This window comes from Cucumis melo, chromosome 10 (genome assembly GCF_025177605.1).
Source record: "Cucumis melo cultivar AY chromosome 10, USDA_Cmelo_AY_1.0, whole genome shotgun sequence".
Lineage (NCBI taxonomy): Eukaryota > Viridiplantae > Streptophyta > Magnoliopsida > Cucurbitales > Cucurbitaceae > Cucumis > Cucumis melo.
Genome location: NC_066866.1, coordinates 27,284,265 through 27,300,785, shown reverse-complemented (window position 1 = coordinate 27,300,785; position 16,521 = coordinate 27,284,265). Strand labels below are relative to the sequence as shown.

At 34.8% G+C, this 16,521-nt stretch overlaps 1 protein-coding gene across 1 annotated transcript; it reads left to right on the top strand.

The window, feature by feature from the left end:
• Positions 1-13,481: 13,481 nt before the first annotated feature.
• LOC127151188 (uncharacterized) lies at positions 13,482-15,833 on the top strand. Its single transcript, XM_051090611.1, has 2 exons — positions 13,482-13,956; positions 14,086-15,833. Exons 1-2 carry the CDS (start codon positions 13,482-13,484, stop codon positions 15,831-15,833), a joined length of 2,223 nt encoding a protein of 740 aa, XP_050946568.1.
• Positions 15,834-16,521: the final 688 nt, after the last annotated feature.

The following is a 16,521-nucleotide window of genomic DNA, read 5'->3' as shown; positions in this document are numbered from 1 at the left end:
CTGTCTAGGATAGGGATATTCCAATCATTAATAGATGTCACATACCCTCTAATGAGTCCTAAATCGAGTTCATACATCTCTTGCATGGACACATTATTTACCCGTAATCATCGGTGTGATACTTTGCAACCTTTAAAAATTGGGACACTCCCTCTTTATATTCAACCGAGAACTTATTCCTAAGTTTTATCCAACCCTTGTCCATTATTAAAGACTTAAAACATAAATAGGTTTCATTAGTCTTCTATTTCTCATCTCAAATGCTCAAACTTACTCCAAGTTACACCTTAGAAGTATCAAATCTCCTCACTAAAGCTAAGTTTAAACTAAAGAGGCTACCATAACTGCAGGATAGTCAGAACAAACAACCTAACACTTCCAACAAATTTTACAATCCATTATAGGCTTCCCTCTAATCCATTATAGTCCCTCCCCCGTTCCTAACAATTTCAAGTATTTTAATTATTTCAAGAAACAAAACATAGTAACAAATTTAAAACTAAAGACTACTATAATTGCAGGAGAACGAGAACAAATCAATGAAAAATCTTTAACTAACACTTTTAACAAACAATTTTCTCAATTCAGTATAGGCCCCAGTACATTATACCTCCTCCCTCCGTCAACAATTTCGACAATTTAAACTCCCTCTCAACTCTTTCAACAATTTAAACCCCCATATTTTAACAACTTCAACAATTTAAATCCCCTCTCAACAATTTAAGCAACTTATACCCCCTTCAACAATTTCAATAATTTAAAAAATTTCAATTTCAAATATTTAAATAATTTCAAACCTAAACCTTTAACAATTTCAACCCTAAATATCGACTGGAACGAACGACAGACAACAAATCTCTCTCTCAGCCTCTTTTTCTCTAACTTTCTTCTCTTTTCTGATATATGTTCTATGAACAAAAATTTGAAAATATATAGGGAATCTCCTGATGCACATTGAAAATGCTAGGAGATCCCCTAGTCTCGATGCCATAAGTAAAACATCAGGACTAGTGCCCCCTATTCCTGACATTTTACTTACGGCATCGAGAATAAGTGCCCCCTCTCTCGATGTTTCATGCATGACGTCGGGGAAAAGAAAATAATTAAATAATAATTCTCTTTTCCTCGACACCGAACACGTCTATGTTGAAAATGTGGTGGCCATTTCCGACATCTACGTTAACTGTGTCGGGTAAAATGAAATTATGATTTAATTCTTTCATTTTTCCCGATGTGTACGTGTAAGGCGTCGAGGATTAAGCATGGTCATTCACAACGTCCTGAATTAAACATCGGAAATAATGGTCTCTGTTGACACGCACCTTATGGTGTTGGCAGAGGTGCTATTTCCTGATGTTCCTTATGTCGACAACCAATTTCTTGTAGTGAGGGATTTCGTTTATAGGTTAGACCTAAAACTAATTGTTCAATAGTGGATCATTGACACTTTAAAGGAGTAAGATGTAGTCATGGTGGTAAAATGGTATTTTGACCGATCATGGTTATCAAAGGGACATAAATATATCTATAATGAGGGGAACGCAACTACGAGACTCTAATGGAATGACTAAGTTAATGAATGTTGATTAGTTTGGTCTAAAAAAGTTTTCCTAGTTAATCTCAGATCGTTTAAGCCTATGATCTATAGGTCCATTAGGTCCCCTCTTAGCTCATAATGAATAAACTTAGAACAGTGTGATAGAATGATTTAAATTATTTGAATTAGGTAAGGAGAAAGAAACCGACAAGTATATACGATATAGTCGTCGGTTATCAGATAGTCACCTCTGTCTGGCCATCTGTTTAGGGATATGTAGTAGTGCTGAATTTTAGGGTGGTATCGAATTTCTTCCAAAGAGTCTTCCATAAGTGACTTAGAAATTTGACATCTCTATTGGATATTATTGTCTTAGGAATCCGATGAAGCCTCACTACCTACCTATAGGAGAGGGTAGCCACATAAACTGCATCAATAGTTTTCTTACAAGCCAGAAAGTGGGTCATTTTACTAAATCTATCAACAACCACCACTACTGCATCGTAGCATCTTTGAGTCTTAGGTAGGCCCACAACAAAGTCAATTGATAAATCTTCCCATATGTTTTTAGGAATTGGCAGAGGTGTATAATGGTCAGCATTTCTTGAAGTCCCTTTTGCCCTATGACACACATCTTTTAATGAAATTGTTGGTGTCTCTCCTACCTTGTGGACAAAAGAATCTTTTGTTAATAACATGAAGTCTTGTCTCGACCAAAATGGCTAGCCAATCCTTCCAAGTGAGCTTCTATTATCAAGGCTTCCCTTAAGGAAGTATGAGGGACACAAGAGGTCTCCTTTAAAGAGGAAACCTTCAACTAGGTGATAGTCTTCTTCTCGGATATGGTTAGAGCAATTACTCCAAATCTTCAACATTTTCATACAATCTTGGGAGATGGTTGAAAGCTACAATCTCGACTAGAAGGATAGCCAATAAGGTTCCTTTTCTATTAAGTGCATTGGCAACCTTATTCTCTTTCCCGGCTTGATGTTTGAAGGTGAAGTCAAAACGCTGGATGTAGGATACCCATTGAGCATGCATCCTGTTGATGCTTTCCTATGCTTGTGGATATTTCAAGGAGAAATGGTCACTGAGGAGAATGAACTCCTTGAATAAAAGGTAATTCTCCCACTCCTTTAAGGCCCTTACAAAAGGATATAACTCTTGTTCATATGTCCTCTAAACTTGTCTAGAAGAGCTTGGCTTCTCACTAAAGAACTCCACTGGATGTCCTCTAAGCCAGAGTTTGTCATTCTAATTCTTCACAAGTTTTCTATACAAAAAAAAAAAAAAAAAATTCCATTCACCTAGCCAAAATATATCATAACCCAGAATAAATGAGATGCGTTACACCAAAATAAGTAGTCACAAAATTAAATCTTCTCCCAATCTCCAAAAATCGATATTCGAGATCACATGTATAAACTTGAAATAGGAAATAAAATGCTAGTGAGAATGTGACAAATTAGAAATAAAAATGTGACAAAGTAGCAACATAAGGTGACAAAATAACAATGTAGCAACAAGTGGCCAAGTATGAAAATAACATATAATTTGAACATAGAGATAGATGCGTTCGAACTCCCCCTCCTTAAAATTCTTAGAACACTCGTCTTAAACTACAAATAAGCAAGACAAATGCATATAAAATGACAAAGTAAACTTCTCCCAATCAAACTAAAATTCTTAGAACGCTCATATACAACATAGCAATATAAAGTGACAAAATAACAACGTAGCAACAAGTGGCCAAACAAGGAAATAGCACATAATTTGAACATAGAGATGGATGTATTCAAACTCCCCCCTCCCTAAAACTTTTAGAACACTTATATATACTACAAATAAACGAGACAAAGGCATATAAAATGACAAGGTAAATTTCTCTAATCGAAGAACACTCATATACCCCACCCCATCCCCCACCACAAAAACTACAAACGTGTCCTAAGGCCTGCATTATGAACCATTCTTTCAAACTTCAAAGAAGCAATACAAACTAGCTAACTACACTAAAATGCTCATACTTGGGTACCATAATTGCATGATAGTCATACAACACTGCAATTAAATTTCTAACTCCAGTAACCATAACTCAAAGTTGTTATAACATACCTAGTTGTCTGAAAGTACACTTTCTTGCCTTTGTTGCGCAGCAAGTTGTCTCGTGATGTTAGTCAATTGATCTTGAAAGCTCAAAATTGTTGACTTCAACATGGCATTTTCCTCTTTTAAGTTGATCACCTTCGTCTGAAGCTTTTCATACTTGTCTTCAATATCTTTCTCAAACACACGAGTCGTTGTGAATGTTGATACTTGTCCCCAATATCCTGTATTCTGGATAGATACATCTACCTCAATTCTTCCATCTATTTCCAACAACTCTAATTCATCATTTACTAGTCCATCTTCTTTTGAAAATTCCAAAGGTGTTTATTGTGGACAATTTGCACTACTTTCCAATTATTGTCAAGCTTATTGTCGTCGATGTAAGAAACTTGTCTGGCTTGAGTTGCAAAGATGAAAGGATCATTAGTATACCAATAATGAGATGTATTTATGAACATGAAACCTAAATCTTGTCGTACTTTATTTTTCTTAGGGTTTGTGTTAAACCACTTACATTTGAAAAGGACCACACGTCTTTCATGACTATATTATAAGTCTAAAACATTAACTAGTATACCAAAATAGTTAGACTCTACTCCATCTGTTTCTCTAAGCACCATGACTCCACTGTTTTGAGTACATCTTTTATTATCATGATCAAAATAGTGAAAATGAACTCTATTGAAATGCAACCATCATAAGAATGAACTTGATTGGAAGGACCAAGTGATTTTTAGTAAAGATCGTTGGATGCTTCTCCTCTTTGATGCAATGAATAAACCTATTAATTATATAGTATTATTACAACTCAAATTATATAGCTCATTAATGGTTAATAAATTTCAAATTAGAGAAATATACTTACATGGTCTTTGAACAAGGTAGGAAATTCTTATCGATGTCTTTGATGTAATTCTAATGCTCTATCTGAACGAGTATAAATCAATCTCAAATGTTCTCTATTTATAAGTAATAACGCAAAGTGAAACAAAAGTTTTGTTAGATATAAAATCGAATTTGAAGGAAATTAAATAAACGTATAGGATATGAGAAACATACTCTAAGATAAGATGCTATCTCCAGATTATTGTTTAGTACATACCAATGTGTCATTTGTTTCACTTTCTATTAACATCTTTGAAATTGACCTTTCTAATGGCCTTTTATTTTACCTAAATACATCAAAATCTCAAAAACATAGACTCTCGGGGATTGAGTCATCCTTTCGTGCAACCCTATTAAATCTTGTTTCTATTCCACATAGATACATGGAACAAAATGTCAAGAATTCGTTCATGATAAAACCTTTTGCTATTAAACCCTCAGGATGAGCTTTGTTTCTTAAGTATTGTTTCAAAGTTCGCAAGCTTCTCTCTATAGGATACATCCAACTATACGTAACCGGACCAATGATCTTTGCTTCGTATGGTAAGTGGACACTGAAATGACCATTACATCAAAAAAATCAACGGAAAAAGTTTTTAAAACTTACGTAATATGAATACAATATCAGATTGCAATCGATCCAAGTCTGTACCACATATTACTTTCACATAAGTCACAAAAAAAACTTTTACATAACTCCACAATAGGTGTATAAACATCCTTTCTTAGATGAGCTCGAACACCCATAGGAATAAGTGGTTGGAGTAGAATATGCAAGTCGTGAGTCTTCAACCCCATATTTTTCCATCATTCCCACTAATACGTCATGATATGTTTGAGACGAATCCATAATGAAATTTGATTGATTTCAAGAACTTACAAAAAGCTATCTTCTAACTTGTAGTGAAAATATATGCAGGATGTGATTTTACAAATTTAGTTCCTTCTTTTCATAAGTGTAAATTTTACAAATTTTACAACTTTTGTATATTCAAATCTTCAAGCTTGAAACGAGCAGTTATCGAATCTTTTGTTTTTCATCAATATTCATCAAAATCTCAAGCAAGTTATCGCATATATTTTTTTCAATATGCATGACCTCTAAATTATGTTGTAACATTAATTTAGACCAGTAAGGCAACTAAAAAAATATACTTTTTTTAGTCCAGTTAATGGTCCTTTTTCTTTTCTTGTCTTGTTTAGATAGATGTGTACTCAAGAAGTCAGAGAAAAGTATCTCTATTATTATCATTTAGAGTAAAAATAAAGTTACATATATATAGAGAACAGAGAAACCCTAAACTATATGTACAATTACGATAATGGTCATATAATTATAAATATAAATATCATAACACTCCCCCTTAAGCTGGAGCAAATATGTCGATCATGTCCAGCTTCTTATACAGATAGCTTATCCTTGCTCCATTTACATCTTTGGTCAAAATATCTCCCAATTGTTCTCCAGTCTTCACATATCCTGTGGACATTAACCCATCTTGGATTTTCTCACGAATGAAGTGACAATCAACCTCAATATGTTTAGTTTGTTCGTGAAATACTGGATTAGATGCAATGTGAAGTGCAACTTGATTATCACACCATAATTTAACTGGCACTGTAATACTGAAGCCTATCTCAGATAATAGTTGGTGAATCCATACTATTTCGCACACAGATTGTGCCATAGCTCTATATTCTGACTTAGCACTTGAACAAGAAACAACATTTTGTTTCTTACTCTTCCATGATACCAAGTTTCCACCTACAAAAACACAATATCCAGAGATTGATCTCCTATCCTCTCGAGATCCCACCCAATCAGCATCAGAAAAACATTTAACTTTTGTATGTCCATGATCTTTGTATAAGATCCCACGTCCAGAAGCAGCTTTCAAATAACATAGAATCTGCTCTACTGCAGCCCAATGATCCACTGTAGGGAAAGACATGAACTGACTTACCACACTTACAGAATAAGCAATGTCTGGTCGAGTCACTGTTAAGTAGTTCAACTTCCCAACTAATCTCCAATATCTCTTAGGATCTTTACATAATCTTCCTTCTTTAACAAGTTGCTGATTCGACATCATCGGAGTACCACTTGGTTTGCCTCCTAATTTTCCTGTCTCAGACAATAAATCAAGTACATATTTCCGTTGAGACAAATAAATACCTTTCTTACTTCTCATCACTTCAATGCCCAAAAAATATTTCAATTGACCCAAATTTTTCGTGTGAAACTGACCCTGAAGGAAAGTTTTGAGAGATGAAATACCCGATGCATCATTCCCAGTAATAACAATATCATTAACATATACAACCAGTAAAACTATACCATTATCAGATCAGTGATAAAAACAGAATGATCATATGTACTCTTTTGCATACTAAAGCATACAAGAGCTTGACTAAACTTACCAAACCACGCACATGGACTCTGTTGCAAACCATACAAAGATTTTCGAAGGCGACATAATTTATCACTCTCCCCCTGAGCTACAAACCAGGTGGTTGCTCCATATAAACTTCCTCTTGAAGATCACCATGCAGAAAAGAATTCTTAATGTCAAGTTGATGCAAAGACCAGTTATGGGTAGCAGCCATGGAAAGAAATAGGCGGATGGAAGTTAATTTGGCAACTGGAGAAAATGTATCTGAATAATCAATACCATAAGTTTGAGCATAATCTTTGGCAACAAGACGAGCTTTCAATCGAGCCACTGTTCCATCAGGATTCACCTTAAGAGAAAACACCAATTTACAACCAATAGCTTTCTTTCCTGCAGGCGAGATACCAAATCCCCAGTACCATTATCATCGAAAGCAGTCATCTCTTCAATCATTGTATTTCGCCAGCCAGGATGAGATAAAGCTTCATGAACAGTGTTAGGAATAGATATGGAGTCAAGATGTAATAAAAGCACATATGGGGGGAGATAATTGGTGATAGGAAACAAAAGAAGAAACAGGGTAAGTACAGTTGCGTTTACCTTTGCGAAGAGCAATGGGAATATCATCACCTGGTCCCGAATCGCATGATGAAGGAGGCATTGATGTAGGACATGAGTCTGAAGGTTGTGATGGAGGTCGTCGGGAGTAGACTCGAGAAGGCAACGGATGGGAATGAGGCGCGTCAGTGGGAGAGGTAATCTCATATTTACAAAGATTGTCATCCTCCCCCTGACATGAACTCAATGGTGATGAAGTAAAAGGTGTATCCTAAAAAAAAACAACATCAGGCGAAACAAGATACCTTTTAAGAGTAGGACAATAACAATGATACCCCTTTTAAACACGTGAATAACCCAAGAAGATACATTTCAAGGATTTGGGATCTAGCTTAGTATGATGAGGACGAACATCGCGAACAAAATAAACACAACCAAATATCTTAGGAGCAATAGAAAACAAAGACTTGGTAGGAAAAAGAACACGATAAGGAATCTCGCCATTAAGAAGAGATGAAGGCATTCTATTAATTAAAAAACAAGTCGTAGACACGGCATCAACCCAAAAATTTTTCGAAACATGCATTTGAAACGATAAAGCACGAGCAGTTTCAAGTAAATGCCTATTTTTGCATTTTGCGGCACCATTTTGAGATGGAGTGTCAACACACGAAGACTGATGAATAATGCCATGTTTACACAAGTAAGAGCCAAGAGTATGAGAAAAATATTCACTCGCATTATCAGTGCGTAAAGTTTTGATAGAGACATTAAACTGATTTTTTATTTCAGCATGAAAGGCATAAAAGTGAGAAAATATCTCAGAATGAATTTTCATTAAATATAACCAAGTTAGATGAGAATGATTGTCAACAAATGTAACAAAATAACGAAAGCCTGTTTGAGATACAATTGGACAAGGACCCCAAATATCATAATGAACTAACTCAAATGGAGCACTTGCTCATTTATTGACTCGAGGACTCGAACTAAGACGATGAAATTTAGCAAATTGACATGAATCACAATTTAAAGAGGACAAAGACCTAAATTCGGGATAGAGTTTCTTCAACACAAAAAAAGATGGATGACCTAAACGACAATGAACTTTAAAGGGAGAAGGAACGACAGGACATGCCACAGCTTGCCATACTTGGTGATTAAAGAGATAAAGGCCTTCCGACTCATGTCCTTTACCAATAATCTTCTTCGTCACACGATCCTGAAATAAGCAATAACCAGGAAAGAACAAGACAACACAATTAAGGTCATGAGTAAGTTAACTAATAGAAATTAAATTAAAGGATAGGTTAGGCAAATGTAACAAAGAAGATAGAGAAAATGATAGGGTAAGATGAATAGTGCCAGATCCAAGAATAGAAGATTTGGAGCCATCTGCCAATGTGACAGATGGAAACGGAGCAAGGGACAACGATCTAGAAAATAGGCAAGAATTACCTATCATATGGGCTGTGGCACCATAGTGTATGACCCATTTTGTAGATGATATAAGAAGACACATGGTATTACTTGAGGCAACAGTGGGTGCAACAAAAGTAGAGGAAGATGACGCTTGTAATGAATCTTGGTAGTTCTGAAACTTAGCGTACCCATCTGCAGAAATTGTAACTGATGCCTCTGGTATAGCACATGTGGAAGCTATCTGAGCATGTTGAGATTGTTGACTATTCTTATATAACAATTTTCGACAATCACGTTTCATATGGCCTGGCTTACGACAATAGTTACAAACAATCTCTGTAGAATCTGGTTTTCGATGATCATAACTCTTCCTCTAAACATTGCCATCCATTGCTCGAGGTGCTCGAGGGTTGTTGTTCTTGTTAATGAGAGCACTACTAGATTGAGGAATAAATACACCATTCGGAGAGCTTTCAATGCGAAGGACACGAGTGAAAGCATCGTCTAATGATGGAATCTTAGAGTCAGAGAGAATTTGTGCCTTTGCCATTCCAAATTCAGGTAAAAGTCCATTTAAAAAGATTATAACAACCATCTTCTCTCGTTGAGCTTGTTGAACTTTAACATCAGGACTAAATGGTAACAACAAAGCAAGCTCAGCAGTTATCTTCTTAAGGCGCATAAAGTAGTTGGTAACAGACTCCGCTTTTTGTTCAACATGGAAAAACTTCATACAGACCTCAAACATTCTATGTACTTGCTCTTCACCTGAATATAGAAAATCTAAAAATTCCAAAAGTTCTTTAACAGACTCACAGTGATCAAACAATCCAATTATCTCACTCTTAATGGAGTTTTTGATCTGAAGATATAGGGGGCATCATCACAAAACCAATCCTTCTTCTTCTTTGCATCTTCTAGGGCATCTTCGGTCATATGATTATCCATATCAGTACTTCTCAAATAGAATAAGATTGTTCGACGCCAGTAAGAATAATTAGATCCATTTAACTTATGTTCAGTGATCTTAGAGGCTAGGGGAATAACATTAGAAACTACCATATTCTTTATGTCGGCCATATTGGAGACACAAACTAATTGTAGTCCACACAAACAAAACAAATGAATCCAAATAGCTGCAAGATTGGAACAAAACCAGCCACAACCCTAGAACGAGGTAGTAATCCTCAATTTCTGTCAAAATGGAATGATCTTCGATGGACCCAATTGCATAGAAAATGACTGGAAAATAGGATTTGAGGCAAGCCAAGAGACGGAAGTCAAAACGGACGGCCCACGCGCTCCGACGCGCTGACTGTACAGGAATCTTTCGACGACGCGTGAAGCTCACGCGCGTCGTTTTTCAGTGATTGGCAACGATAGAATGCGGCGGACGACGATGAGCCTTCTTTTCAGCAGACAGTATCGACAAACGGCCACTCAAAGATGACCTAAACTAAGCCTTAATGGAGAAGGAAACCACCAACTACGAAATTCGAAACCCTAAAGGCTCTGATACCATGTACTTAAGAAGTCAGAGAAAAGTATCTCTCTTATTATCATTTAGAGTCAAAATAAAGTTACATATATATAGAGAACAGAGAAACCCTAGACTATATGTACAATTACGATAATTATAAATATATATATATATACACACATACATCATAACAAGATGCTTAGTACTAGAAAATTTAATGAATTGACTTGTTCTAGGATCTCATCTCCATTCATTATAATGGGTGGAGGCCTACGCTCCAATTTTCCATCATGTTGCTTGCTCTTATGCCAACTGTGGTTAGATGGAAGGCAACACTGATAACCCATGAAAGAGATTTTTCCTCTTGTTTTAAATGAAGATATATCTTCTTTACAAGTGGGACATGATTGATAATCTTTGGTATTCCATCCTGACAAGTCCCCATAAGTAGGAAAATCATCAATGGTCCACAACAAACATGCATGTAATTGAAAGAATTCCATGCTTATGCAATCATAAGTGCACACACCATCATTCCACAACTCCTTTAACTCTTCAATCAATGTTTGTAAATACACGTCAATTTCTTTTCCACGGGACTTCAGTCCTAGTATAAGTAAAGACATAAAAGAATTGGATTCCTTCATGCATTTTCATAGGGGCAAATTATAAGAAATAAGTACAATGGGCCACATACTGTACATTACCCATATTCCCAAATGAATTAAATCCATCTGAAGCTAAGGCTAATCGAACATTCCTTGGGTCTGAAGCAAATTCAGGAAACTTTCAAACAAAACATTTCCACCCTTTAGCATCAGTCAAATGTCGCAACACACTATTAATTTCAACTCGTTTGTCCTTATGCTATCACATTTCAGAAGCAATGTGTTTCAACGAAAACACTTGTTTCAACCTCGGTATCAATGGAAAATGACATAAAATCTTGTTTGAGATCTTTTTCCCTTTTTAATCCTTTATTTTGTATCGAGACTCACCACACACTGGACAACTTTGATAATCAGAATATCTTTTCCAAAATAAAATGCAGTCATACTTGCAAGCATGAATAGAATCATATCCTATAGTCCTAAGTCACGTAGTTTTCTTTTAGCTTCATAAAAAGAATTAGGTATACATATGTCAATTGGAAATGCATCTTTCAATAAATTTAGTAACATATTAAAGGATTTGTTACTCCAAATATTGAGAACCTTAACATGCATCAATTTCACCAAGAAGTTTAATGAAGAAATTTTTGTACAACCCGGGTATAACAGATTACGCACTTCATCCATCAACTCCTAAGAAATGTTTATAGTATACAATTGTTTCAGTGTTCTCTTGTATCTCATTTCCAAAGTCTTCTTCATCCTCATCATATGTCCCTTCTCTCATTGGTCCTTACAAATCATTTAAAAGGTTGAACAACTCATTGTCATTGTTGAATAAGAAATTTTGGAACCATGCTTGAAATTTAAGTTCCATGCTTGAATAAGAATAAAAAACAACAACACGAGCATGCTTGAAATTTAAGTTCAACAAAGATCATCATAATAATATTCCATAAAAATATATGACTACCATAAATGTAAGATAGTCATAGCAATTCACATATACATTACTTGATAGATTTCATATAACAACAATTCAAAATACTTATTAGATTGGATCAACTTATAACAAATCAAACTATTAAGATCCAAAATTTAATTTTTAATTAACATGGTAGTAAAGTTAATAAAATAAATAAATGTACATATACTTACATAATAAATATTCAAGATAAACTTGGTTTCAAATTATTTTATAACGAATTAGACAACAATAATTTGTTAACTTTTTGTTTCAAATCAAATACAACTAGAGTTTAAGATGAACCTCACTTCAATGAGCGTGCGAAGAATAATGTCGACGACGATAGAGCAGACGAAGTTTTGTGTGCGTTGCTGATGGAGAAAAGGGAGGTGCGACTGTGGGAGAAGGAGGATGGGCGGCGGCGGTTGTAGGAGAGGGGGCAGGAAGCTGTGAATGTAGGAAAGTGTAAGAGAAGCGACGATCGTAGGAAAATGTGGAAGAAGAAGCGGCGGTTGTAGGAGAGGTGGAGGACGACGGTGGTTGGAGAAAGGAGAAGACGACCAGCGTCTGATTCAGCACCGGCGGATTTAGTATAGGCCCAGGGGGGGCTCGAGCCCCCCCTCAATTTTATTGTCTTGAGCCCCCCTCAACTTTATTGTCTTTATATAATATATATATATATATATATATATATATATATATATAATGATTAAATATAAATAATCATCAATAGCTTAGTGGTTATTTTAGTTGTTAGCCCCCCTTCCAACCCGGGTTCAAATCTTACTTATGAAATTTTTTTCTAGATTTTTCTTTTTCTCCAAAATTGCAACCCTTCGATTTCCACCCAAGAAATAATAATAATTATACACTCTTCCCCACCTAAATTAAAGCTACTACCTATTCATCTTCATTCATTTTATTATTTTTTTATTTTCATAAAACTTCAACATAATTTTTTTTGTTAGTCTTTTAATTTTATCAACTTCCAACTTTTTAAAATTTTCAACTTTTTTTTGCTTCTTCTCTAACATCTTCTTCAACATCTTTTTCAACATCTTCTTCAACATCTTCTCATAGCTTGTGAGGTAAATTTTTATTTATTTATTTCTTTTTCGTTTTATTCTTAAGTTTGTTGTTTTATTTATATCCATTCGTTTTAATATTTAAGACCATTCTTATTGTTTGTTTTAGCTTTAAAAATTCCTTCTTCAACTTCTTCTTGGCTAGCTTCTTGTTGAACTTTATTTCCTAATTTACAAGGTAAGCTTTGTATTTATTTTCTTCTCTTTTTAAGTTTGTTATTTTATTTTTATGCATTTGGTTTTAATATTTTAAGTCATTCTTATTTTTTATATTAGTTCATTTGTTTTATACCTATTTTATTAACTCTTGAAATAATTTATGAAACTTAAATAAACTTGTTGGGTTGTTTAAGTTATAATATTGTTATTATATGTCAATATCTTCTTGATTTATTCTCGTTACCATGTTATTGTAGATTCAGTTGAAAATCTAAATGGAGAAATATTTTAAAAGAAAATTGATGGAACCATCATCTCCTTTGAAGAAAAGTAATAATAGTAATGAAAGGTCCATCACTGAAGTAAAATTAGAAGATTTACCAGCAGATCCTGGTCTAAGGATTAGAATTCTTGATTACAATTGTAATATTCGTGATGTAGTTCGTAGAGCATATCTACAAAAAGGACCTTGCCAACCTCGAAATCATACTTTTCCGTTGAAGAAATTCGGGTCACAGTCAAGAAGATTTAATCCAATTTGGTTTACTGGATATCCTAATTGGTTGGAATATAGTATTTCAAAAGATGCTGCCTACTGTTTATGTTGTTATTTATTCAAACCAGAAGTTGGAGAACAATCAGGACGTGACCATTTTGTTGGTGAAGGATTTTCAAATTGGAAGAAAAAAGAGAAATTGCAAACTCATGTTGGAGGACCAAATAGTGCACATAACCAAGCTTGGGGCAAATGTGAAGCTCTTTTAAATCAAAAACAACCAATTGCAACATTTTTTAACAAGATGTCTAATCAAGCAAGAATTGACTATCAGATTTGATTAGGTGCAACAATTGATTGTGCTCGATTTTTGTTACAACAAGGTCTTCCATTTCGTGGGCATGATGAAACTGAAGATTCAAAAAATCAAGGTAACTTTCTTGAACTCCTACAATGGTTATGCAACCATAATAAAGATATTGAAGTCGTTTCTTTGAAAAATGCTCCTGAAAACTTGAAATTGACTGCACCAGACATCCAAAAAGATATTGTGAATTGTATTGCAGTAGAAATTGTCAATTCAATCATACAAGATATTGGTGATAAGTTGTTTTCAATTTTGATTGATGAGTCGAAGGATATATCTTCAAAGGAGCAAATGTCAATTGTGTTGAGATATGTAGACAAAGGGTGTGTGATTGAGCGATTTGTCGGTATTGTACATGTTACTGATACAAGTTCTTTATCACTTAAAGAAGCTATTGATGGATTCTTTTCTATACATGGATTAAGCATGACAAGTTTGCGTGGACAAGGTTATGATGGAGCAAGCAATATGCGAGGAGAATTTAATGGATTGAAAACATTAATTTTGAGAGAAAATGAATGTGCATTTTACATTCATTGTTTCTCTCATCAACTTCAATTAGCTTTGGTAGCTATTGCAAAAAATCATGTAGAGATCGTTGGTCTTTTTCTTTTAGTTGTAAATGTGGTGAATGTTATTGATGCATCAGCAAAACGTCGAGACATGTTAAGAGAGAAACATAGTGCCAACACTTTTGAAGCTCTGAATAATGGTGAGCTGTCAAGTGGAAGAGGATTAAATCAGAAAACAATTATTAAACGACCAGGAGATACACGGTGGGGATCACACTACATCACTTTGGTGAGATGTATTTCAATGTTCTCATCCATTTGTGAGGTACTTGAGATAATCATAGATGATGGATCAAATTCTGAACAAAAATATGAAGCAAAGGTTCTAATGAATTCAATCCAATCATTTGACTTCGTTTTTCATGTGCATCTTATGAAAACTATCTTGGGAATCACAAATGATTTATCTCAAGTACTACAGAGAAAAGATCAGGATATTGTGAATGCAATGAATTTGGTCAAGATTTGTAAAGTAAGATTACAGTTAATGAGAGAATCAGGATGGCAATCATTGTTGGATGAAGTTTCAAGTTTTTGTAATAAGCATGGTATTCTAATGCTTAAAATGGATGATGCATTTTTAGTTCGAGGGAGGCAAAGACGAAATTCTCAAGAAATCACAAATATATATCATTATCGTGTTGAGATTTTTTATGCAGTTATTGACATGCAACTTCAAGAGTTAAATAATCGTTTCAGTGAGAAAAGCACCGAGTTGCTTCTTTGTGTGGCATGTCTCAATCCAAGCAACTCATTTACTGCTTTTGACAGACAAAAGCTCATTTGCCTTGCACAATTTTATCCTAGAGATTTTTCAACTACGAAGCTTCTTATTCTTGAAGATCAGCTTCAAAATTACATCATTGATGTGTGTTCAGATAATATGTTTGTTGGGTTAACAAGTATTGGTGATCTTTCTCAAAAAATTGTGATAACAGCTAAAGATAAAGTTTACCCATTAGTCTATCGGTTGCTTACCTTAGCATTGATCTTACCAGTTACAACGGCTACCGTGGAGAGGACATTTTCTGCTATGAGCATTATAAAGACTCAGTTGCGTAATCAAATGAAAGACCAATGGATGAATGATTGTCTTGTAGCATATATTGAGAGAGATTTATTTGATAAGATAGATAATGAAGCTATTATGTATCGATTTCAAAATATGAAATCTCGTAGGGGACAATTGTGATGTACGAAACTCAGTAAATTTATTAATTTTTAGAACCACTCATTTATAAATTATTTTAACTAAACTATAAAGCCCCCCCGTCTTAGATCCGCCACTGCGTCTGAGGCTGTGATGGGAGCCCGATGGCGATTGGAGTAGGAGAAGGAAAACGTGTTGGAGAGGGGGTGCGGCGATTGTGGGGGACCGGCAATGGCTTGGGTGGGTTGGCGATAGTTGGAGGAAGGAGGAGGGAGGAGGTCGTTGGTGGCCGTTGCTTGTCAGAGAAAAAGGAAGTACGGTGTCGTGGGTGGAGGTGCTGGGTGGGTAGGGGGGCGGCTGTGAAGAGAGAAAGGGGGGAAATCATGGGATTAGGGAGGGTTTTTTTTTCTTAAGTTAGGTAAATTAAATCCCTACGTAAATTAAAATTAGGGTTTTTTTTTTAAATTAGGTAAATTAAAACTAGAGTTTTTTTTTTTTTTAAAAATGAGGTAAATTAAAACTAGGGTTTTTTTAAAAAAAATTAAGTAAATTAAATCCGTAGATAAATTAAAACTAGGTAAAAAAAATTTATGCTAATTGATATTAATTATTTCATTATTTTTATAAAGAAAAACTTATGTTGACATCTTTTGCGTTAGGATATGTATAAATATTTTATCGGCTTAAATACGTAAAAATGTATGAGTTTTTGTATTTAAAAGTGATGCCG